The sequence below is a fragment of the Zonotrichia leucophrys genome, chromosome 17, assembly GCF_028769735.1.
Source record: "Zonotrichia leucophrys gambelii isolate GWCS_2022_RI chromosome 17, RI_Zleu_2.0, whole genome shotgun sequence".
Taxonomy (NCBI): Eukaryota; Metazoa; Chordata; class Aves; order Passeriformes; family Passerellidae; genus Zonotrichia; species Zonotrichia leucophrys.
In genome coordinates, this window is record NC_088186.1 from 3,061,046 (window position 1) to 3,085,570 (window position 24,525).

The window sequence follows — 24,525 nt, forward strand, 5'->3', positions numbered from 1 at the left end:
GTGGTTTTTTGTGGGATCTCAGCACCTCAGGACTGAGGTGCCGAGTCACTGAGACCACCCTTGGGGGGCTCGGGAGTCCTGGAATGTTCCAGAAGTGTCTGGTGGCTGGACTTTGATCCTACACAGGAGACGACACCTGTATGAGGATAGGAGGATTTCACCGGGGTGAATGGTGAAGGGATTGGTTAATTAGAGGGTGAAACACAGAGTTTAAGATTTCTGTACAAGAAGATTTAGAGAAGTAAGATAGAAGAATTAAAGCGTGTCTTATCCTTCTTCTTCTTCTTCTTCTCCTCCATCTTCTGTAGTGATGGTGGCACTTTGGGATTGGTCATTACTAAAAGTGCACCGGGCAATAAGAGTAAAAGGTATTAGAGAAAAATGATAAATATTGTACACGTAACTTTGAGTATACAGATAGGTGACTGCCCAGAGGGCGAGACAGTGTGCTCATGGCTGGCTGCTGAGCAGAGCTCTGTCAGGCCGAAAGAAAATCTTTTAGATAAACAATTAATAAACACAGAGACCGAAAGAAAAACTAAAGCCTCTTCTCGTCCTTTGATACGCGGGCTGCCCCAAAGCCACCTCGGGCCTTCCCAGGCCCTCCAAACAGCCGAAAACCAGACAGTTTTTTAGTGTTTTTTAAGTGTTTGCTGCAGGGAATTCCACCAGAGAGCAGGACCCACCCTGAGGAAAAATGATTCTGTGGCTTCTGGTTTTCCTCCTGGCTGACATCAGCCCTGGGAGCCTGGTGGCATCACCACTGCAGCCCTGTGGGACCAAATATTGGCAAGGGTTGGGCTTTCATTTCCACTTTAGTTTCCCTGCTTGTCACTTTCCTTTTCCCCCCTGCTTCCCACTTTTCCTTTTTTCCAGGTCCTTCTTAAAACTGGATTTCTCTGCATTTCACCTCAGTGGGATGGGGAGGTGCAGCCAGAGAAAAGCAGCCAAGAAAGTGGGGACTGCAGGAAAGGGAAAAGGCAGCCAAGGTGCCTTAAAAAAAACAACAAAGCTGCTAAAAAACACCTAGAGAGAGAGATACCCTTAAATCAACAACCTGCTCAGCCACTCTGCTAGGCTATTTTTGTACATTTATGTCTGTTGAACAAACCACAATTTATCTCCTGGGGTTTTTGGGTGCAAAACAATCAGTTCTGGCCTCAGAAAGCAGGATGGGGCTGCAGGCCCAGTCTGGAAGGGTGGCTGGGCTGGGAGAGGGGCTGCTGGGACAAAAGGCTGCTTTATATTCCCTCCTTCCATCCACCCTGGCCAAGCACTGTGTGCTAGCACAGGCAAAAAATCATTTGAGAGGCAAAAATAATAGGAGAGGCAAAAATAATGGGAGAGGCAAAAATAGGAGAGGTTTCTGCAGCTCTTTTGCAAAAAGGGGAAAAAAATAATGGCACAGTTCGGGTTTTTAAAGGGCAAAGAATAGAAAGAAAGGAAAGAAGCCCCTGCCAGTCCCACTTCTCTCCACCCCAATAAAGAGAGAACATCACAATAGGAAAATGAAACTCGAGAGCAAATTCAGCCTTTACATTCGCAAAATGAGCAGTTTTAAACTTTTTCTTTTTTTAATTGTGTGCTCTGAGCAGATGGCCTGAGCCCCCCCAGCAGATCAGAAACACATGTGAGGAACCAGCAACCTGAACCACAGGTTTTTATTGAGCTGCAGTTCAGGTTTCATCCCATTGAAGGGAATATTTTCCCTCTGCAGCAGCAGCTGTGTGGTGGGTGACCCTCAGAGGGGCTTTGCAAACGTCCCCACATGGAGCTGCCCCTGTTGGGTGCTGAAAACCCTCAGGGATCTCAGGGATGCCATCACTGCCTGGTTTGGGCTCTCTAATTCTGGATATTTGTCCTTGTGACACCTTCAGGTGTCAAGCAGCGCTGACTTCAATCAGCTCCTGCACTGAGAGAGGAAAAACACCCAGATTTGGGATGTTTTGGGTAATTCTGGGGGATTTCTGTCACTCTGCAGGACAGGAGCTGGGACTGGGTTCTCGCTGGGTTATAAACCTCACACTGGATCTAATTTGGATCTGATTAACCCATGCACAAACCAGGCTTGACTGGAAGAAAGAATTTCTCTGCTGGCTCAGTTCAGAGCTGCTGGGCAAGTTGAACCTTCCATTCCAGGGGGAGAAGGGGAAAAAAAAAGGTAAAAACTCTCCCAAAGTGCCTCAGTTTCCTCCGGCTGCTCCCAAACTGCCATGATCACAGCAAAGTGTCTCACTAGCTGTTCCTCCTGCCCAGTTTGGATTGAAAAGGAGGGGATTGGGTTCTGGGAAGAGCTGGAAGGAGAGAAAAGCAGGTTTGGGGTGTGCTGGGTACAACCACAGGGAAGGGGATGCTGAGCTCAGAGCTGGGGTAGGTTCAAACCTCTCCTTTGTGGGGTTTTATGGGGCCTCCAGTCCCACCCAGTTCATTTTCAACCCCTACAAGGAGCTCAGATTGGATTGGATCTTTCCCTACAAGAATCCTACTCAGAGGGAAGACTTGGAGTAGAGCTGTTGTGGGCATTTCCTAGAGGGAAACACCTTCACCAAGCAACCCTTTGTAAATCCAGTTTGCAGCTGCTCATCCCTAAATATTCACCTCATGGGCACCAGAAACCTGGGGGAGTGATTTCATCTGAAGCTTTAAATTCGGCCATGAGGAAGCTCTCTCTTCTCATGAATTCATCAGGATAACCCTGCATTTTTTTGGCTGCTTTCCCCCCAAAATCCAGCCCTGGGTGATCCCTGTGTGCAGCCCCAGGTGTGTGTCTGTCTGTCCCGATAATTCTTCTGTCTGATGGCTGATTTCAATCACTTCTGACAGGGCAAAGAGGCTCGGGATAATTAAACTGCTATAAATGTCATGGAAACAGACAGCTCAGGAAAAGGAACCATCCCAGAGCATTGGCTGTGGTGAGCCCTCCTCTGATCACACCAGACACACACCAACATCTCTTTAATGTCCCCAGCACCCCTTTCATGTCCCTACCAGCAGCTGACGCAACCACAAAGCACAAATTAGAAGGGATCCAGGCCTGGCTAATCCCAGAGCATCTCTGAGCTTCCCAAATTCCCACAGCTGCTGGAAAAACATGGGCTGAGGCACCACAAAATGAGCACTTTTCCTTGCCTTTGTGCCTATCCATGGAAAGAAAAAAAAATCCAATTCTCCTCAATTTTCCAGCCCCAAACAGATGGAGGAGGGAAAGGAGCATGTCCAGCTCTCAGCTAACAGATTCCAGAGGGATTTTAGCAGATCCAAGGGATTTTTTGGATACCTGTCAGCAGATCCAGGCTGGCACTGCCACCTCAATGAGCCTTTCCAGTGGCTGCTCCATCTGCTCAAGGCACTTGGGATCATTCCTGCCCCTCCAAACACTCCCTGGATTTATTTTTTCAACACATTTGGGATCATTCCTGCCCCTCCAAACACTCCCTGGAGTTATTTTTTCAACACATTTGGGATCATTCCTGCCCCTCCAAACTCTCCCTGGATTTATTTTTTCAACACATTTGGGATCATTCCTGCCCCTCCAAACACTCCCTGGATTTATTTTTTCAACACATTTGGGATCATTCCTGCCCCTCCAAACTCTCCCTGGATTTATTTTTTCAACACATTTGGGATCATTCCTGCCCCTCCAAACTCTCCCTGGAGTTATTTTTTCCCCCCTCTGTGACCACACAGCAGCCTGTGGCCCTCTGTGATTTCTGCCTTCAAACTCCTCATTTGGTGGCTCCCAAATCAGCATTTCTGTCCTTCTGCACACAAATTACAACCTAAGAATAGAGGCCCCACAATCACCACGTGCTGAGCTCTCACTGCTTTTCCATCCATCCTTTATGGTGTGGTCCCTGCACAGCTGGTTTTGCCTTCTCCTCCAGAGGATAAATTCCTAGTGGGAATTTAACTTCAAAAAGCTGCTCAAAACTGAGTTTTCAGGGTTTTTTAAATCAAGGCACCTTCCATCTGTTTATAATATTAAACCCATCCCCTGAGAGGGACTTCATAGCAAGAGATCCCTCAAAACCCCCAAATCCATCCCTCAGATACCTCCCCAGAATTCAAACATGGAGGGTTTTTACCCTTTTTTTGTAGTTATTCTCTATTCCAGAGCTTTAACAAACCACCAGTGTGAAAAACTCCCTCAGCAGCAGTTTTTCCAGCAGTTCCTTCCCATTATTTTCCAACAGGAGCTGATTTGGCTCAGGTACATTCACACGGAGTGGTTTTGTTCCCTAATTGAAGCATCAAGTCAGATTATGCTTCTGAAGCAGCAAATGAGACTATTCACCAAAAAAAATCTCTTTATCCTTGCTCAAAACGTTTGCTTGCCTGGATATGCTTATGGAGAATAACTCATGGAGCTCCTAAAAATGGGATTTTGCAATTTTAGCCTCATCTTGACAGTCAGGAAATGAAATTTCCATGCAGGGACAAAGCAGTGGGACAGGGTGACACAGTGGTGCTGTCCCTGAGTGTCCCATGTGCCAAGCAAGGCTCAATCCCATGGACAGCATCCCAAAAACCTCATTTAGACCCTCTGGAAAGCTGCATTAAATGATGGCCTGCACATTGTGGGAGGCATTTACATAAAGGAGGAGAGGGTCAGCCTGACCTTCAGTGTCCAGCGTGGAAAATTCAAAAAAAAAAAAAAAAAATACAAAGAAAAAGAAAAATCCCACAAAAGCCCAGCCCAGGCCTGTGCAAACTGAATGGGGCCAAATGAATGGCTGGCATTGTGTGCCCTGCCGTGCCAGCCCTGGAACTGGCACTGAATAAAGCTGGGATGGGGAGAGGATGGGGCCAGGAGCGGTTCTGAAAGCATCCCCTGGTTTTGTGTGAGGGGTACCCCAAAGGACACCCACACTCAGTACCCTGCCAGCCTCAAAAAGAGATTTTGCTCCATTTTCCTCATCCCACTCATTAGGGATCCCTGGAAGAAACCCAAGGCCCCGTTTCCCCTTGTCCTCCACTGCTCCCTGAGCACCAGGTAGCCCAGGCTGTGCCACCACTCTGGGTCACCTTACTAAGGTGACATCCCCACAGTCCCCATCTGAGCCATCCTGTTATCCAGGCCATCCACAGGAAACTGCAGAGGAGGCACAATCTGCAAAAACTCCCCTCAATCCCAAATTCCAGGCTGCCCAACCTTCCCTTGGCACAGCCTGGGCCATGCCACCACTCTGTGTCACCTTACCAAGGTGACATCCCACAGTCCCCATCTGAGCCATCCTGTTATCCAGGCTGTCCACAGGAAACTGCAGAATTTCCTTGGAGAGGAGGCACAGTCTGCAAAAACTCCCCTCAATCCCAAATTTGAGGCTGTCCAGCCTCCCCTTGGCACAGCCTGAGGTGCCAAAAGTCCCTTTTCCATCTGGCTCAGGTGCCACCACTCTGTGTCACCTTACCAAGGTGACATCCCCACAGTCCCCATCTGAGCCATCCTGTTATCCAAGCTGCCCACAGAGTTTCCTTGGAGAGGAGGCTACAAAAACTCCCCTCAATTCCAAATTCCAGGCTGCCCAACCTTCCCTTGGCACAGCCTGGGCTGTGCCACCACTCTGTGTCACCTTACCAAGGTGACATCCCCACAGTCACCATCTGAGCCATCCTGTTATCCAGGCTGCCCACAGAGTTTCCTTGGAGAGGAAGCTACAAAAACTCCCTCAATCCTCAATTCCAGGCTGCCCAGCTTCCCTTGGCTCCCTGTTCCTGCAGACCTGACCCCAATTCCCAATTAATTCCCCCCATCCCCCTGCTGTCACCTCCTCACCCAGCCCTGCTCACACCATTCCAAGTTTCCCCTCTCCCCCCAAATCAAATAATCAGCCAATAACCCATGGCTCTCCTGGAGGAGTTCTTGTTCCATGACATATGTGTGAACCATCAGGGATGGTTTAAAAACAGATTCCCCCTCATTACAAGCCCAGCACAAAGCTGCTCCTTTGTGTCTTCCCCCTCTGCACCGCTGCCTGGCTCTGGTTTCACGTGGATTTATTTCCCTTTCATCTCTGGAAAATTAGGAATTCTGCTGGATGGATAGGCCAGTGGATTGTGAGGAGGAAAATACAGAGTAAAGCAAAGCTTCTGGATTGAGTTACTCATTTGAGAACTCACTGAGCTGAAGTGGAGGCACTTGCTCAGGTTTTAGTGTAAAAAAAGGGTCACAGAGTCTGCCTGGGAGGTGTTGATCCCAAAGATCCAGGGGGTTTCATTCCCACCTCTGGCCACAGCAGGGAAAAAGAGGATTTGGGGAAGATGGGGAACAAGAGAGGATGGAGGAGCTGCTCCTCAGACAGGAGGGGAAGAAGCAGCAAAGAAATCTTGAGATTCTGGAATGGATTGGGATGGAAGAGACCTTAAAGTGATCCAGTTCCCCCAGGCTCACTCCCAGTGCCAGTGGCACAGACATGTTTTATGGAAAATCCTTTCCTTTGGATTTTTCCTCCTGAGAAGCTGAGAGGCCTCAGAACAAAATCTAAACATTGATTATCTGCTGCTGTGGAATGCAACAGGTGCATCTGTGATTGGTCTCATGTTGGTTGTTTCTAATTAATGGCCAATCACAGTCAGCTGGCTCAGACTCTCAGACACAAGATTTTGTTATCATTCCTTCTTTTTTCTATTCTTAGCTACCCTTCTGATGAAATCCTTTCTTCTATTCTTTAGTAGAGTTTTAATACAATATATATTATAAAATAATAAATCAGCCTTCTGAAACTTGGAGCCAACATTCTCATCCTTCCCTCATCCTCAGACCCCCACACAAAGCACCCACCAGAGGGTTTTTGGATTCCAGAGCACATCAGGGCATCCTGTCCCACCCCACAAGAGCCTCCTGGGTACCCAAATTTGCTTTTACTCCATTTTCCCCCCTCATAGCCAAATTAATGTGGAAATGGAGCTGCTGTTTCCTCGGCCCCACAGACAGGATTTCCACCCCCAAGAGCCACCCTGAGCTTTCCTCCACACCAAGGTGGCTCAGGACCAAGGGGGTTTTGTGTGCACAGAGCCTTTTAATCAGCACTTGGAACGTTTTCTGCCCCAGGAGGTGAACACAGAATCCAGGTTTTATGGATTAAAGGCAAGAAGGGGGAAAATAGACCTGGCTGCCAAAGTGATCTGGGGATAGAAATGGGATTACACCCCTCAGCTCGGGGAGATCTGCTGACACACACAGAAAATGCAACTCAACACCAAATTTTGGTTGGAAAAGGATTTTCCTGCATCTGGCTGGCAGCAATCAGCCAAGCATGGAGCAGGGACCTGCTGGGACCACCCGAGGAGGAGGCTTTGTGCAGGTTCCTGCTGCTAATTCCCACCCCTGCTGGAAAATTGGCTGCTGGGCAAAGAGCTGGGAATGGAAAGCTGAGCTGGTGTGCAAACATAGGTGTGACACCTCTCATCCACACACCTTCCTCCCTCCTTTTCCAGGAAACTCAAATGTGCCCTTTGTTAATGTTCACACCCCAAAGCATTTTTTCAATTGGGTTTTTTTCTTTTTTTGGCCACGAAAATTGGTTTGGGTTTCATTTATTCCATGTAGCATCTACCACCTTAAATTCAGCATTAAAAGAAAATAAAATTAAATCTTGCCTTGGGGTTGGACTTGGATGATCTTTGGAGGAAGCTGATCTTTCTGTGGTTTTTAAAGCATAAAACCTGCATAGCTCCATGAATAGCACCCCAAATTTTTCATCCCAAGGAAGGGAGCTGGGTTTGTGCACCCTGGGGCCTGAAAATCAGGTGGGAAATTCATCCGAAGGTTCAGCCCAGAAGGAAGGGATGGGGGAGGTGAGCATCTGGTCGGATTCACTAGCAAAGCTGAAATCCAGCCTACCACTGAAGAGACACGACTAGATTTCACTTGAGAGCTCAGATCATCCCTCTGAGCTCGGATTTCATTTCTGATATCCTCAGCCAGATTTCACTTTTGGGATTTATTCCCCAGCCTGATTCAGCTTCTGCATTCCTAGCCCAGATTTCACCCTTAGATTTCACCTTTCTGAGCGTCCCAGCTCAGATCTCACCCTTCTGAGCATCCCTAGCCTGGATTTCATATAGTTCTGAATATTCCCAGCCCAGATTTCACTCTTGGATTTCACCTTTCTGAGAATCCCCAGCCCAGATTTCAGTTCTGAATATCCCCAGCCCAAATTTCACCCTTGGATCTCACCATTCTGAGCATCCCCAGCCCAGATTTCACCATTCTGAGCATCCCCAGCCCAGATTTCACCATTCTGAGCGTCAAGCTGACAGAAGGACAAACCAAACCTGCAGATAAATTTGCTCCTGTGAGGCATCAAAGCCTCAGCAGAACCTTGCAGCGTTTGCAGCCATTCCAGAGCAGGGAACAGCACCCAAAAGTCACTTTCAGCACCGATTTTCCCCACATTTCCCCCTGTTTGTTCAGAGCTCTGTTTGTTTGAGCAGTTCTGACCTCCTGAACCCCAGCCAGCGCTGGCTGCGCGTGCAGAACAACGAGCCCACGGTCAGGGATTTATTTTCCATGTTCTTGCAGGGGGATAGAAAACTCCCAGACACCCCAATCCCCATCCAACCTTCTGGAGAGATCATTAGGAATCCCCTCTTCCAGCTCCCATCCCTGGGGGTTGTGTTTATTGGGAACATTTCCATTCCAGCTCTGTCAGAGGGAGGACTGACTACACCTGCACGCTGGGGATGGCTGCAGTGGGCTTGGATTTTCCTCTGGGTTTTGGCAGGCAGCCCAGACTGCCTCCAAAAAGGAAAAAAATAGGACTAGAAAGACCTCACCATGTGTGAGGAACATGTGTTTCATTTGTTCAGGCCTCAGTGAGGAGGGAAGGGGGTGAACACGGAGTCAGCCCAGAGGTTTTGAGGTTGGGGAGGGCTTTCACTCTGTCCTGCTCTCAGAAAAAGGCAGGAAAATGGGAAAAGAGATGGAAATTGCAGAGAAGCAGCAGCTTGAGCACCACCAGGCTGACAAGGACACAAACCCTGATCAGCCTCATCATCCTCTTCCTCCAGCTCACGAAGTTTGGCTCAGATAAGCCTTTACTTCTACAAATTCACTGCAACAATCCAAACCCACCACCCTTTGTAAATAAAAAAGGATTTTTCCTATTAACAGCTGCAAAAAAATTTAACTTTTATGGAAGTAGCACTAATTGGTGAATGACCTCCCACATAGAACAAGGTTCCCAAGTGAGCAGGGAAAGGGAACATGCCCTGCTTTGGGCCAGGGCTCCCTGTCACGCTCTGCTCCCAAAAATCCCTTTTCCATCTTGCTCAGGGATGCTGCCAAAAACCTTCAGCTGGAAACTTCTCCCCCCAAAGCACAAGGATTTGGCTTTTCCCCACTGCTCAAGCTGAGGAAAATCATCTTTCCCCAACACATCCATTTGCTGCTCCTTCCCAAATCCCTTTGTGGTTCTTTCCCTGCCCCTGAAACTCCATCCTGGTCCCTGCAGATCCACAGCAGCCCTGCAAACCTTGCAATGATGTCACTGGAGAGAGGAGCAGCTTTCCAGCATTACATCAGCCTGTCTGGCCTCAGCAATCAGCCTCCTGCTCCTCAGACTTTCCATGGAAGAAATTCATCCCCCTCCTCCCTCCTCCCATCCAAGGAGGGGGGAAACAAACTGAAAATGGAGCCAGAAAAGAGAAATGACCCCGCACCTCGGAGCATCCATCACCCCAAACGAGCCTGGGGCTGCTGCCTGCCAGCACTGAAACACAAAAATCTGCCAGGGGGATGTCAGGAACAACCAGCCACAGCTCCCCAAATCCCACAGAGTCCCTGGAGGGGTGGAAATTGCTCCAAAGGATGAGTTTTGCCTCCCAGAGATCGCTCGGTTTTCCTGTGGTTTATTGCTCCTTTCTGCAGGAGGGAGCCCAGGCCAGGGGAAGGGGACACAAGGTGCCTGTTCCCTCCAGGCCAGCAGGGATGGAGAGCCCTGCAGCATCCCAAAGTCATGGCAGAGCCCAATTTCCCCTCAGCATTCCTTGGGGAAATGCTCCTCCAAACCAGCGCCCCTGTGGGAACCCCTGGTACCCAACCATCAGGCTCCAAACTGCTTCTTTGAGGGATAATATCCAAAAAAATGTTGATTTTCCACTGGCACATCCCAGCTAGTGCCCAGGAGCAGCAGGGTGTCAGTGGTTCCTCAGACAGGGATGAGGTCCCACATCCTCCACCAGGAATTCCCAGAGCACATTAATCCTGCATTTTCAGGCCTAAGTGCCCCATTTCCCACCCTTTGCCAACAAAACCCTCAACAATGCCATCCTAGCCCTAAAACCACCCAAATCACAAAATTCCAGCCTGGTTTAGGGTGGGAGGAACATTAAAAATTCATCTTTTCCACCCCCAGTGGTGGTGGTGGTGGTGGCACCTCCTAAATCCAGGCCTTAAATCTGGACAAGCTCTCAGACCACGCAGCTTCCTAAGGCTGATGTTTCACTTGGCACCCTGAAAAGATAAATGATAGACTGCAGGAGTGTTTGAAACATCAATAAAAGCACTTTTATGATCTGTTTGAACAATAAAGTGCTTTGTAAGCTATCAGAGGCCTGCAGGCATTCGATACCAGCAAACGGCCCTAATTATCCACACATGCCAGCACAGTTGCTTTGACAGTTCATGAAATGGAATTTACCACTGACCAAACCAAAAAAACAAACAGCCCACGGAAAAACCAACCCAAAAAACCAACAAAAAAAGAAAAAAAAAAAAAAAAGTGGATTTTGTAATCATGACTAACGAGGCTCCATCATTACAGGCAAGGCTGACCCAGTCACCAAGCTTGAGTGCAGGCCAGATGGCTGAACCTGCAATTACCCAGCGAATGGAGATGGAAAACAAGAGTTTCAGCAGAGTGTATGCAAACAATCCAGCTGATGTTTCCAGCCAGGCTCTCACTTTCCTCACTGGCACCTGGCACCGAGGGGTCAGAGGAGCCAGCGCCACTCTGGGCTGGAAATGAAAGCACAGAGTCACTTTTACAAGCTGGTTTGCAATTCTTATTCTGGCCCAGGTGCTGCCCTCCCTCCCTGATAAAACCAGATGACGTCCCTGGGCACCTGTGTAAGGTGATGCTGTGGCTGAGGTGTTGCCAAACGGGGCCAAATTTCACATTTTTGATCAGATGGACTGCATCGCTTGGACTGCTGCCCCAAAAACCTCCCTGTTCATTGCAAACCCATCCGGAGGCATAATCCTCAATAATTGCAGACATTTTCTAGGCAGCACTGCTCTCCTGGAAGAGCCCAGAGCTGTGATTTAATCCATATGTCTCAAGTGCACCATTTTAAAGAGGATCCTTTGGAAAAAAAAAAAAAATTAAAAAAAAAATAAGGCAAAGCAGAAGAAATGACGAGAAAACCAGCAAGCAAATGGAGAATTATTAGGAGACTGGGGAAAGCTACAGACATCTTCAATAAAGATCCCTAAATGCTGGCTCAGGAGGTTTTATTTTCCATCCTCTCACACTGTGCTATATGGTGGTGGTGTAAAACATCCCCTCTTTGCACTCCCTGAAAGACTGCACAGCAAAGGAGGTGAAATCAGATTTGGCAGGGCCAGCAGAGCAGGCAGCCAGCTCTGTAAATTACCTGCTTTCAGCAGCCTGCCAAGGCAGGGAGGGAGAAATGGGAACGTGGATCTGTGGTGCATCCTGACAGACAAATCCAGGTTAGCAAAAACCACTAATTTTTAAAGATGGGTTTTGAAGTTTAACGAAAACTTCATTAATCTGGGCTTTCCAGGATGTGCTGGGTCCAGCTCTGAGCTCATGGGGAGCTCTGGGGGTGCTGCTGCTTTGAAGATCCCATAATCCCAGATTATTTAGGTGGGAAATGCTCCAAGATTGAGTCCAACCTGTGCCTGACCCCCACCTTGTCACAAACCCTGAGTGCCACATTTGGGTGTTTTTTGGACACTTTCAGGGCTGGGGACTCCAAACCTCCCTGCTCAGCCCATTCCCAATGCCTGACCACCCTTTCCAAATCCAGGTTAGAAAAAACCATTAATTTTTAAAAATGTTTTTTTTTGAAATTTAACAAAAACTTCATTAATCTGGGCTTTCCCTGCTCCTTCCTGTGACCAGATCCTGCAGGATGTGCTGGGTCCAGCTCTGAGCTCATGGGGAGCTCTGGGGGTGCTGCTGCTTTGAAGATATCAGAATTATTTAGGTGGGAAAAGGCTCCAAGATTGAGTCCAACCTGTGCCTTGTCACAAACCCTGAGTGCCACATTTGGGTGTTTTTTGGACACTGTCAGGGCTGGGGACTCCAAACCTCCCTGCTCAGCCCGTTCCCAATGCCTGACCACCCTTTCCAAATCCAGGTTACTAAAACCCAATAATTTTTTAAAATGTTTTTTTGAAGTTTAACAAAAACTTCATTAATCTGGGCTTTCCCTGTTCCTTCCTAATCCCAGATCCTGCAGGATGTGCTGGGTCCAGCTCTGAGCTCATGAGGAGCTCTGGGGGTGCTGCTGCTTTGAAGATATCAGAATTATTTAGATGGGAAAAGGCTCCAAGATTGAGTCCAACCTGTGCCTGACCCCCACCTTGTCACAAACCCTGAGTGCCACATTTGGGTGTTTTTTGGACACTTTCAGGGCTGGGGACTCCAAACCTCCCTGCTCAGCCCATTCCCAATGCCTGACCACCCTTTCCAAATCCAGGTTAGAAAAAACCATTAACTTTTAAAAATGGGCTGTGAAGTTTAATGAAAACTTCATTAATCTGGGCTTTCCCTGCTCCTTCCTGATCCCAGATCCTGCAGGAGATGCTGGGTCCAGCTCTGAGCTCATGGGGAGCTCTGGGGGTGCTGCTGCTTTGAAGATATCAGAATTATTTAGATGGGAAAAGGCTCCCAAGATTGAGTCCAACCTGTGCCTGACCCCCACCTTGTCACAAGCCCTGAGTGCCACATTTGGGTGTTTTTTGGACACTTTCAGGGCTGGGGACTCCAAACCTCCCTGCTCAGCCCATTTCCAATGCCTGACCACCCTTTCAATGAAGAATTCCTCCTGAATCAGGGAATTTCTTGCTTTCCCTCCATCAGAAGTGTTCCCCCACACCTTGGCACTGCTGTTGATGTTTGCACAGGACCCTCCTGCCACCAGGAACAGCCAAGACAGAGGTGCTGAGGCAAAACTGGGTCTAAATATGAATTAGAGGTGGATTTAGACCTGAGGAGCTGACAAAGTCCAACTTAAATTAGCACCAAGTTCTCTGCAGCCCAGCACATCAGTCCTGGGAGGAGAGACAGAGTAAATCTCCTCCTGGAGTACCCAGAGCTGTTTGATGTGTTCACAGCAGGTCTGCCTGCAAGAGGAGGCTCTGAAACTTCCCCATCCCCAAAACCAGCAAAAATCACCATAAAATTTACCCACATGTACAAAAATGTGCTTTTATTTCTACCCCTTTCCACTAAAGCAAAAACTTTTGATCAAACCTCCCAAGCTCAGAGTAGAATAACCTACAAACCTCAGAAAATAAGAGATGCAAGAGCTGGGCAGGGAAGGAGAACACCCTGATGAGAGTGAAATGAAATCTGGGATTATCAACCCTGGGGATAATTGGTTTTTTAAGTGTAAACAAGGCCCAAGATGAAAAGAGAGGTGGCATTTGAACCCCAGGGGCAGCTGAAGGGCCCCAATGTCTGGGCTGGGAGCATTGATGTGTCTGTCTGTCCTGCTTTGTCCTGGGCTGCCTTGGAGCTCTCAGCAGCCCTAAGAGCACCTCTGGCACCCTGCCCAGCCTCTCTGGCTCATCCCAAATTGCTTTCCCTCCATTTCTGATGGCTTGATTTCACTCGTGGGCTTCAGAAAAACAAACAAAACAAAACAAAAAAATCACAAAGGAGGGGAGGAAATCAAAAGCAGCATCTTTCAGCACCCTCCAGGGTGCTGTGTCCCATCCCAGGACAGGCTTTGGCACAATTTTTTGTCAGCCCCTCCTGGCCACAGGTGCTGAGATCAGAGGAATTCAATTTTTTTTAGGTTATACAGCACCAACTACACCACTGAGACACAGTTATGGCACTCAGCTGCACAAAATTAACTCCCCTTGTCTTCTGAAAGAGCCAAAAATGACCTTAAAAAGCAATATATTCATGCCCTGAGCTTTTCCACACATGGGAAAAGTCAGCTCAGCCACTCCAGGCACTGCTGCAAACCAAGAGGGTCAAAACCCCACTTAACTTGTGGGACAAGGCTGCAAAATCTCACACAGATGAACCAACAAAAATTGGCAGCAAAAGCAGCCACTCGTTCCTAGGCTGTCCTTGGGTTTTGCCAAAACCTACTCAATTTTTTAGCCATGTCCACACCACAATTTAATGATGCCAGCTGCAGCTCTGCAGCCAGGGGCTGGACAAGACTTTTATCAGCACACAACAGCCTCAGGATGGAAAATCAGGGGACAAAATGGGAAATGCAGCAGGAAAATGGAACAGCAAGGTCTGAACAAAGCTCGTTTTGCTCATCACTGGAGGAACACAGAGCAGGAAAACAGGGCTGGGCCTTTCCCTGCTGCAGAAACCAAATTTCTCATTGGATTTCTTCCCTGAGATGCCTCCAAACAGCCCCACAAAGGGGTTAAATCCAGCCTAGGAATGGAAATATTTCCCTGCCCCAGATTTCGGCAGCATTTTCCCCTCACAAAGATCCCCCAGCTGTGGGATATGGGATTCCCTCATTCCCTGCTGGGATCCAGGTGTGACATGGGCACAAAATGACCATCACCAGGATGGTTTGGGAATTATTCCTGCCTTTCAGGCTGAAAATGCTTTTTTTTTTCTGCAAAAGAGCCTTTCCCAAGCTTCTCCCTCTCTCTATTCCTACACTCAACCACCAGGACTTGGTTTCTAATTTATGTTTAAAGGAAGACAAATTAAAAGGAGTTTTTCCCTCTAAAACTGAGACACATTTACATGGCTTCACTCCCCCCAGTGCTGCTGCACCACAGGAACTGCAGCAGAGAAAGTTTATCCCCACCATGGGCTGGATTTTTGTCCTTCCCTCTCCCCCTGCAAAATAAAATTCAAAAATCCCTTTGCAGTCTCATCCCCTCAGCTTGAAACCTCCCAACCCTGCAAGAGCCCATGGTGCCATTTGTAAACTCCTGTTTACAACAAACCCAGCACAAAACTCAGCTTGTCCAACCTGGGCCCAGGGCTTGGCCCCTTTTCAACCCTCCCCAGTCCCTCACAGAGACCCTCAGAGCCTCCCAGCTAATTGAATTTTAATGAGAGGAAGTCATTTTTCCACTGGAAGAATGTTTTGCTAGAGAAATATTTTGAAACTCCTCTAACCTTTCCTGCCAGGCTTTTTAAAAGTGTTTTTTTGGGGATTTTTTTTTTGCAGCAGAACACGAGTGAGGAAGTTCCCATCTGGGCTCTGAGCTGCTCCCCTCACAACCCCAGCATTTCAATAATTACAGATCCCAAAACAAAAAGTGTTTGGGGCTGGTTTGAGTTCAGTCCTGACAAGGAGGATATGAGTTCCCACTGCTTTACAGCTCCTGTGTGAGACAGAGCCAACCCAGCCCTGTCTCCAATCCCACTCCCACCTCACTGGGTTCTTTTAATTTCCAGCAAAAGCGACAAACACACAGAGCAGAAAACCTCTGTCCCGGTTTAGGGCAAATTTGGGAGAAAACAACACAAAAAAATACAAATACCAATATCATCACATCACCCTAGGACAACCTCCTGAGCTGGGGTTTGCAGATTGGGTGGGACAGCAGCAGCCTCATCTCCTGCATGCTCCAGAAACCCTCAGCTTTCCAGGAACACAGAAATTGAACCCTTTGTTCTGAGCCTGCACAGTTTCTGCTTAGCCTTGCAGAAAGGAGAAAGGAGGGGCCAAAGGAAATGGAGTTGCTGAGATATGAAGGAAATTAGGTTCTAGTCCACTGCCTTCAGAAAAGCTTCTTCCACCCCAGTTAAAGCTGCTGGTGGCTTCAGTGGTGCGTGAGGAGGTGATCAAAACAAAGGAAAAATGGATAAATATCAGAACTAGAGGGGGTTTATATCCATCTTGTGTTATATCAGTACATGCAAGACAAAGAAAAATAAGTATTTTCTAATGACCCAGTTCTCATTAACACCAGCAAGATCTTGTAGCTGCAGCTCACAGCCAGAACAGGCAAGAGGCTCCATTGTACCCCAAAACTGAGGAGGTCCTGATGCCTTCCTTGTGAAGGGTGACTTAGAACAGAGACTGGGCAGAGCTAAAGAATAAAGCAGGGATTTATTAAAAGGATTTCCTCAATGGATCCACCTTGGGCAGCACAAGAGCTACACCCAAGATGAACCAAAATGATCACAAAATGCACAACCAGTCATGGGGTCTGTCACTTTGATCAGTTCTGCTCCATTTGCATATTGCAGTTAATTGTGATGCCTTGTGATTCCTGATGCTTTTTTAGGTCACCATGTGACCTAAAGAAGAGGGTACAGAAGGAGTGAAAGAATAAAGCAGGGATTTATTAAAAGGATTTCCTCAATGAATCCACCTTGGGCAGCACAAGAGCCCAGCCAGGGCTGCACCCAAGATGAACCAAAATGGTCCCAAAATGCACGACTGCTCCCAGGATCTCTCTTTTATCAGCTCTGCTCCATTTGCACCTTGCAGTTCATTGTCCCATTCCAGCTTTAGCCCATGCAGTCCCACCCTGCTTGTTTTTCTCTCTCCAGCCCACGGTGTTTGTGCTCTGGGCTGAGATTTGGATCATTTGTCCTTGGTCCCCAGCTGGAGCAGGAATTGTTTTGTCTCCCTGCTCTGTGCACAGAGCTCACCATCCCCTGATGTGAAGCTCAGACCCACAGACTAAAGCAGCAAAGAATGTGAAAAATATAAAAGCTAAACCTGAGGGATCAGTCCCACAGCCCCTTGGGGGTTAAAGTCTTTTCAGCAAGGGAACCATGGCCGTGGAAAGGGTTAAAAGAGGAGCAGGGAGTGCCCATGAACACCTGGGTTCAGTTCCCTCCCTGGCAGAGGAATCAGGTGAGCCCTAAAAACCACCTGGGAACCCCCCAATTTTCAGAAGCAATTCTGGAAATCCTGTTACTTCACAAAATGCAAGTGCAGGTTTTTCATCCAGCCTGGATGTGACACCAAAGTCCTTCCAGTGGCTCTGCTGGACCTGAGCTGGAGAAGAACTCTCCAGTTTTATGTAACAAGACAAAACCAAGCCTCCAGAGCTGAAATATTTGGCAGAACATCCAACACTTGTGAAAGACACTCCAGTGCCCATTGAACCCAGCTTTTACTTTCCATTCTAATTGTTCAACTTCCCAGGGAATGTCTCTTAATTTAATACAATTTCAAGATGCAGGCCTCGCTCTGTAACTGGGATTTTGGCAGATCTATCCAGCCCAGGCATTCCTGCTCTGTTTACAGCAGAGCAGCTCCCAGATGTTGGTAATATTTAACAGACTGGAACCTTCCCTCTGAGTGACAGCAAAATGCAGGCAAGAACTGGCTTTGCTATGGCTCTGATTAGCCAGGGATAGGAGATATTCCCATCCCTTTGCTGGGCTGGGGAGGCCCAGGAGATCCAGCTCTTCCTCTAAATAAATTCCATAAAAATAAAGAGCTGGAGATCAACAAGGCTTGATTACACCCCACTGCACTTGGTGCTGGTTTTAGGAAGCAATCCCAGCTCACAAGAAAGATCAGGAACGGGATTCTCATCCCCAGGAAAGCCTCACAAGTGCAGCAGAGCACAAAAGTTGATTTTGCCAGGGAAATGCAGACATTAAAATGCTGCTGAACTATGGGAAAAAGCTTCTCCCATCTGTACCTTGTCTATAAATAATGCTCTGCCTCTCTGCTTCCATCACAGGGAACATCCCACCCCTCAGGAATTTGCTTTGCCTTTGGAAGCAGAGTGTGGGAGGTGACAACCAAGCCAACCAAGCTGTCAAGGAGAGTCCCCTCGTGTCATGGAGCAAAAGAGCCAAGAATCCATGGCCAATGAGTGGGAAAAGAGCAAATTCCTACAGCCCCAGGGTGAGCTGGGCCTTGGGAAGGAGCTGCTTCCCTCAGCCTTCACTCACTGCCCCTGCAGCTCAGCTCTAAATGCCAGCACAGGGATGAATGAAAAACTGGGAAGAGCTCACAAAGTTAAATGTGCAAAGAACTACGAAAACCCAGTGTAGAGATGGTCCAGAACCCCAGCAAGGGCTTGGAACAAAAGAATGGAGCAAAAGAACCAAGAATCCATGGCCAATGAGTGGGAAAAGAGCAAATTCCTACAGGCCCAGGGTGAGCTGGGCCTTGGGAGGGAGCTGCTTCCCTCAGCCTTCATTCACTGCCCCTGCACCCTAAATCCCAGCACAGGGATGAATGAAAACCTTGTGAGCCCTTCCCAGCTTAAATATGCCAAGAGCTCCAAATTCCCAGTGTAGAGATGGTCCAGGACCCCAGCAAGGGTTTGAAACCAGACAACCAGAGGAGCCCACTCCACCAAGGCCACCTGGGAAAACTGGGCCCACAGTTTTCATCGGCACTACAACAAGCCGAAATAAAAACTTTAAAATCACAAACAACAGTGTTCTACTATGGAAAAAAAAACCCCCAAAAAATTACCAAAAGAGTTGTAAGTGTCTCATCATCCCCATGGAACAGCTCCAGAGCTGCTCCTTGCCATGGCTCACCTCAAAGACTTCCTCATCCAATATCCTGGTGCCGAACACGATGATGCCGTTGACGTCGATGATGGGGTGCTCGCTCCGGTCCAGGAACTTGGTGATTTTCTTTTTACAGTCCAGAACCAAAGTGACATTTTTCTTCTGCACACTCAGAGCCACCCGGTGCCACCTGTGAGGACACAGCCCACAGACGTGTCAGGCACAGCCCTGGGCTTTGCAGGACAAGGCAATGATTGAACAAATAAAATGAACTTTCAGGAATTGATGCTCTCATGGAAATCCTCCCTGCGCAGAGCCTGAAGGGTTTGCTGGCAGGAGAAACGCTGATTGGCAGCTTTCATCCCTCCAAATTAGGCAGGAGAGGGCCAGCCCTGGCTTCAGCAGGAAGCAGGGATAAAACCACACTGTTGTCTCCCTTCTCCACCCTCTTTTTAAGCCCTGCACAAGCGTGGATTTTGCAAGACAAACTGATTTTTTTTTAAGGCCCTTCGCAGGAAAATCAATGTTCCTACCCCCACAAGCAGCAGACAGCAGCACTGACTGCTCATTTACAATTCTTACAGATGTCAAATTAATCCACCAAAGGCCAAAATGACAGAGTGGGGCACCTGTCAGCTGCCAGGGGTGTGCAAATACATTTCTATAGGCACGATTCCCATTTTACACAACGTTCAACATGCTGGCACGGATAAAAACAATGAACTGATTTTTTCCTTGGTGCACAAAATGTCACTTACTTGCCATCTGCTAGGTTAATGCCTCTAAAGAGAGGATAGTCTTCTGGGCCTGGCTTTCCTGTATGGTCTTCATACAGGAATACAGGAGATCTACCCAACTCCACACCAATTTGCTGGATCCCTTGCTCATTGTAAATTGAGATCAAGAAGGACTGACCTCCTTTCTTCGCTTTTACAGTGGTTAGAATGGAGAAGTCCTCTGGGAAGGGGGAAGCTGGAGTGGAAAAGCAAAGAGGTTAGTGAGGTTTCCTCGGAAATAATCCCTACATCAACAGCGCTGCTGTCTGAGGAGCCATGGGTGGTTTGTCTCCAGATGTGTGCACATCAGCAGCCCTAAATGTTTATATAGGGCCAGCTGAAGATGTGGCTTTTCCCCAAATACTCTGGGGTGAAACCCCTGTGCTGGGAAAACAAAAGTTCTACAAAAGTAATTAGCTTAAATTTCCAATTTTTGCATGCAACCCTTCCAAAAGAAGCTCCCCTAAAGCTCTTTAGGACACAAGGCAAAAACTTTCATGAGGTGCTCCAAATGAATTGAATTTATCAAAGGGACAGAGGAAATCAAACATCAACACAATCTTGAAGGGTTTTTATTTAAGGGAGCAGAGAATTGCATCAGGATTTGTTCATTCCAGATGAGAACAGAAGATTTTGTGGTTTTGGCTTTCAGGGCTGCTGCAGACACACAAAAAAATCTGAAAAATGAAATAAATCTGGCAATCAATGGAAAATGGAAATTTGTCTGCTTATTAAACAGCACCTCATTTCCTGACCTTTCCTCCTGTCAGGAAAGAGCTGTGTCTGATCACAGGTGATTTCTGTCTTTATTTCTGCAAGGTTTGGAGGAGCCATTAAAGCCATTAAACTCTGTCAGTACAGGGTCAATCTGCAAGGCCAGGAAAACACATTTAAAGATTCAATCTGAGCATCATCCTCTTGCAGAAACCCAAATTTCTCCCCCTCTTTGGGTTTCTCTGCTGTTCAGACTGAAATGAAAGAGCCCAGCTGAAAATCCTGGATGCACATCCCAAACAGGGCTGCTTGAAAACCACCAGGAGCATTCATAAAGAAGATTTCTTGATGAAATTATGCACACAAACCCCCTGATGTGCATTTCAGAGTGTGGGGCTTGCAGGGAATCTCTCTTTGGAGCCAACCAAGGATTGCTTTGTACCCCAGCGGGGCAGGGCAGAGTGGGGCAGCCCCACTGTGGGGTTTGGGACACGTGTGGCACTGCTGGCACCCAGGGAACACAGGGATCCTGTTTAAACTGCAGATGTGCAGCCAAATAAACCACAGAAACCACCAAGCTCAGTGCCCAGAAGCTTCAAATAGATTTCCTTCACTAGTTTGGGTTTTTTTCTAGGGGGGTTTCACACAGGGAGGAGATGAGGAACGTGGCAGTGGGGAGTTCTTGGCACCACAGCCAAGTTGGAGCTCAAACACAGAACCCTGAGATCATCTCCTGACTGGGAGGTGCTTTAATTTTCAGGAACGAAGTATTTAAGCATTTAGGAACGAAGTTTTTAATGTATTTATCTGCCAACAGCAGGGAAGGGGATAAGGCAGGAGCTGCATCAAAACCAGAATTGCTGCAGAGCAAAGGGAGAACTTCAGGAGGATAACTCAGGGTACCTATGGAGAAACACTTTGTACCAAGTTAATCTCTCTCACCTTGTGTAAATAACATTTGGGAAGCAGCAGAGAGACCTCCCAGTCAGGAACTAAATGCCATTAGATTCTGATTTATCCCCAGGACTCAGCCCCAGACATTTGGCCAAAGCAGCTCTGGTTTTGGTGCCTCCCTGAGCTTTATCTCCCTCCCCTGTGCACAAACCCTCCTGGAGGACTGAGCCAGGACCATACGCCTTCCTGGCTCCAATTACAGCCTACAGATTTGGGCCTTTTATGTAAAATAGTTCATGTCCAAAATTTCATTATGAACCCACAATACAGTACCTTTCAACTTGGACAAGCTGCCAACTCATTAAAAAGCTGCTTTTAATTTTTTTTTTCATGATTATCAAAATGTCTCCATGGTGATGCGAGTTTCTCAACCCAAATAATCATAATGGATGAATTATAGCTGACATTACTCTGTTACTGCTCTGCTGTCCTGGCAAAATAACAATGCCTGCACTGTCAGAGGCAGAAATGACCCGGGCTGCTGAACGAGGGATGAAAACACATCCCCACACACACCAATACTGATAAATACACGGCCATAAATACACCAGGCACGGAGAAATTGACCCAAATCCCTCCAAAACAATGGAGACACCCCTCCAACAAAGGCTTAGGGATGGATTCCTCCTCGTGGATTCGCTCCTCAAACGAGCTCACGCTGGGAGATGCTGCGCATCCATCGCTGGGGCTGGCTGGCATCCTCCTCCTCCCACCCCGAGGCCAAAGCCTCCCAAATTCACCCTGTGGGACCCCCACAGCACAAGGGGGAGCCCCCAGTCCTGCTGAAGCTGTAGGAGCTCCAGGGTGGGCATGGCTGAATCTGTGGGATGCTCTAATGGATGAGCCAAAGTCAGGCTGAGCAGCTCCTTGCTTGAGCACGGTGGTTAAAGGGTCTTGTAGAACCTTGTGGTCTTCAAAACAGGGCGAGTTTGGACCTTCTTCCTGATCCAGGTGTGCCCAAACATAGCCCAAACCAGAGTCTGCACCTGAGACTTTGCTAATCCAGGTGTGCCCAAACACAGCCTAAACCAGTCCTGCTCCTGAAACCTTCTTGCTAATCCAGGGGAACCTAAGCAGAGCCTAAACCAGAGTCCTGCTTCTGAGAATTTCCTAATCCAGGTGTGCCCAAACACAGCCTAAACCAGTCCTGCTCCTGAGAATTTCCTAATCCAGGTGTGCCTAAACACAGCCTAAACCCTGAGACCTTCATCCTAATCCAAGGGTAACTAAACACAGCCTAAACCAGAGTCCTGCTCCTGAGACCTTCTCTTCATCCAGGTGTAGCCAAACAGAGCCCAAACCAGAATCCTTCTCCTAAAACCTTCATTCTAATCCAGGGGTACCTAAGCAGAGCCTAAACCTGCTCCTGGTCTGGAGCTGCAAAACAGCAGAAATCAGAAGAGCAGTGAGCTGATCCCATTCCTGACCCAAACACAAAGAGAAAAGTGGCATTTCCTGAGCCTTTACACCTTTCCTCTTCAAAGCAAAGCTGGTTTCCAATGGTGTCACCAATTTCTGGCCTTTTCCTTCAGCTGAGGAGACTCTCAGCTGTGCAGTGATTTGTTTTTCTCAGGGGTGACTGTTCAGGCTCTGACAGAGATTTCTGAGAAGGCAAATGACAACTGCAAACTTGATGGAAGCACACAAATGACATTTTGCTGGCTGCCACTGAAACCCTTGCCTTTGTTGCTTCTTTTTCTCTTGCTTTTCTTTCTGGAAAAGCATGGGTTTTGTTGGGAAGCAGGACTTCTTCAGGCAGCCAGGACAAAAAGCATCTCAGCAGATGTTTTTTTTCACTCTTTTGAGCATGAAAAAACAAGTTTTGTGTGTATATAAATATATATACACACACATACATCTTGCTTTGCTGGCTGTGGCAGCAGAATGCAAAGCCCATGAAATTACATCTTAGAAAAGCACCAGCTTCTAATTAGCAGGAAATATTCTGTGCAGAGCACGTTTGCCAAGGGTGCTGTGGAGCAGAGAGGGAAAGCTCTGCTCCAATCCACCCTCCTGGTGACACAAAAGCCCTAAAACCACATTCCCCTGGGACACTGCCCTGCAATTTCCTTGTTATCTTTATCCCCTCTCTCATCTAGGGGTGGCAGCTGAAGTCACATCTCGTTAAAGAGATGATGAAACATCCATGGATCTGCTGGAAATCACTGGAATTGCTTCACTTGGCTCTTCCCCATTTCCTGAGCAAGCAGCAGAGAGGCCTCAAGGACTCTGGAAGTTTTCAGAGTGGGACTGAGCTGCTTCAAACACCCCCTGGGTGTCCAGGAGATGAAATGATGGAAAAGCTGCTCCATAACTCCATCGGGATCTTCTCACCCAAGGAAGAGGCAAACCAAGAACTCAGTGAGGGTGAGGATGTAAAAGCAATAAGGTATGAAAGAGACAACCAAGAAAATCTTCAACACTGAGCTCTTTCTTGAGACCAGGATTCAATTTTCTCCAAAAACCAGGACTCAGTTCTCCCCCGGGATCAGGATTCAGTTTTCTCCAGGACTCATTTCTCTCCAAGGATGAGGATTCACTTTTCTTCAGGGATGAGGACTCAGTTTTCTTCTGGACTCATCTCTCTGTGCCTGTGTCCCCTATGTCAGACCTGCTGTGATCCAATCCCTTGTTAAACAATCATCCAGAACCTTCCAGCCTGGTTTTACCCCTCCAGTTCAGCACCATTTGCTGGTTTCAGTCACATCAAAGTGACCAGGCAAGACTCCACAGTGGCTACAGAAACTGCTGCCAAGCTCTCAAATCCACTCCAGCTGGATATTCCAAACTGGAACTTTTCCTTTGAGCACTTTGGAGCTTGTAGACACCAGGCCTAAAAGTTGAAGTCATTTCAGGAACATGACAGGAAGGCACAGCCTGTCCAGCTGGGCACACAATGAATTTATCTGTGATCAGAAAGAACTTCCCTGCCCAGGACAGCAGTAAAGACAAATTTAGGGGCTGGTTTGCCCTTCTGTAGACATTTATACCAAATTTTAGGCCAGACTGAGCAGCTCCTTTGTAAGATTGCCCATGAAATGAAGCCCAGCCTGTCACACATTGCCCTCATCGTCTTTTTCCTTTCCTTTCCTTTCCTTTCCTTTTTCCTTTCCTTTTTCCTTTCCTTTTTCCTTTTCCTTTTTCCTTTTTCCTTTTTCCTTTCCTTTCCTTTTTCCTTTCCTTTTCCTTTCCTTTTTCCTTTCCTTTTCCTTTCCTTTTCCTTTCCTTTTTCCTTTCCTTTTCTTCTTTTTTCCTTTTCTTTTTCCTTTCCTTTTTCTCTTTTCCTTTTTCTTTTTCCTTTCCTTTTTTCCTTTTCCTTTCCTTTTTCCTTTCCTTTTTCCTTTTCCTTTTCCTTTTTCCTTTCCTTTTTTTTCCTTTTTCCTTTTCCTTCCTTTTTTCCTTTCCTTTTTCCTTTTTCCTTTCCTTTTTCCTTTTCTTTTTCCTTTCCT

The 24,525-nt window shown here is 47.5% G+C and overlaps 1 protein-coding gene across 3 annotated transcripts in view; it reads right to left on the minus strand.

The window, feature by feature from the left end:
- The window catches only part of COL5A1 (collagen type V alpha 1 chain), a 148,324-nt gene that overhangs the window by 88,940 nt on the left and 34,859 nt on the right, over positions 1–24,525 (minus strand). For 2 of the 3 annotated variants that reach the window (XM_064727571.1, XM_064727570.1), the window contains exons 3-4: positions 19,391–19,604; positions 18,660–18,822 (exon numbers count right to left, since the gene is read on the minus strand). In XM_064727571.1, coding sequence (XP_064583641.1) covers positions 18,660–18,822; positions 19,391–19,604 — 377 coding nt within the window. The remainder of the gene's footprint in view (positions 1–18,659; positions 18,823–19,390; positions 19,605–24,525) is intronic. The other variant, XM_064727572.1, reaches the window with a different exon arrangement.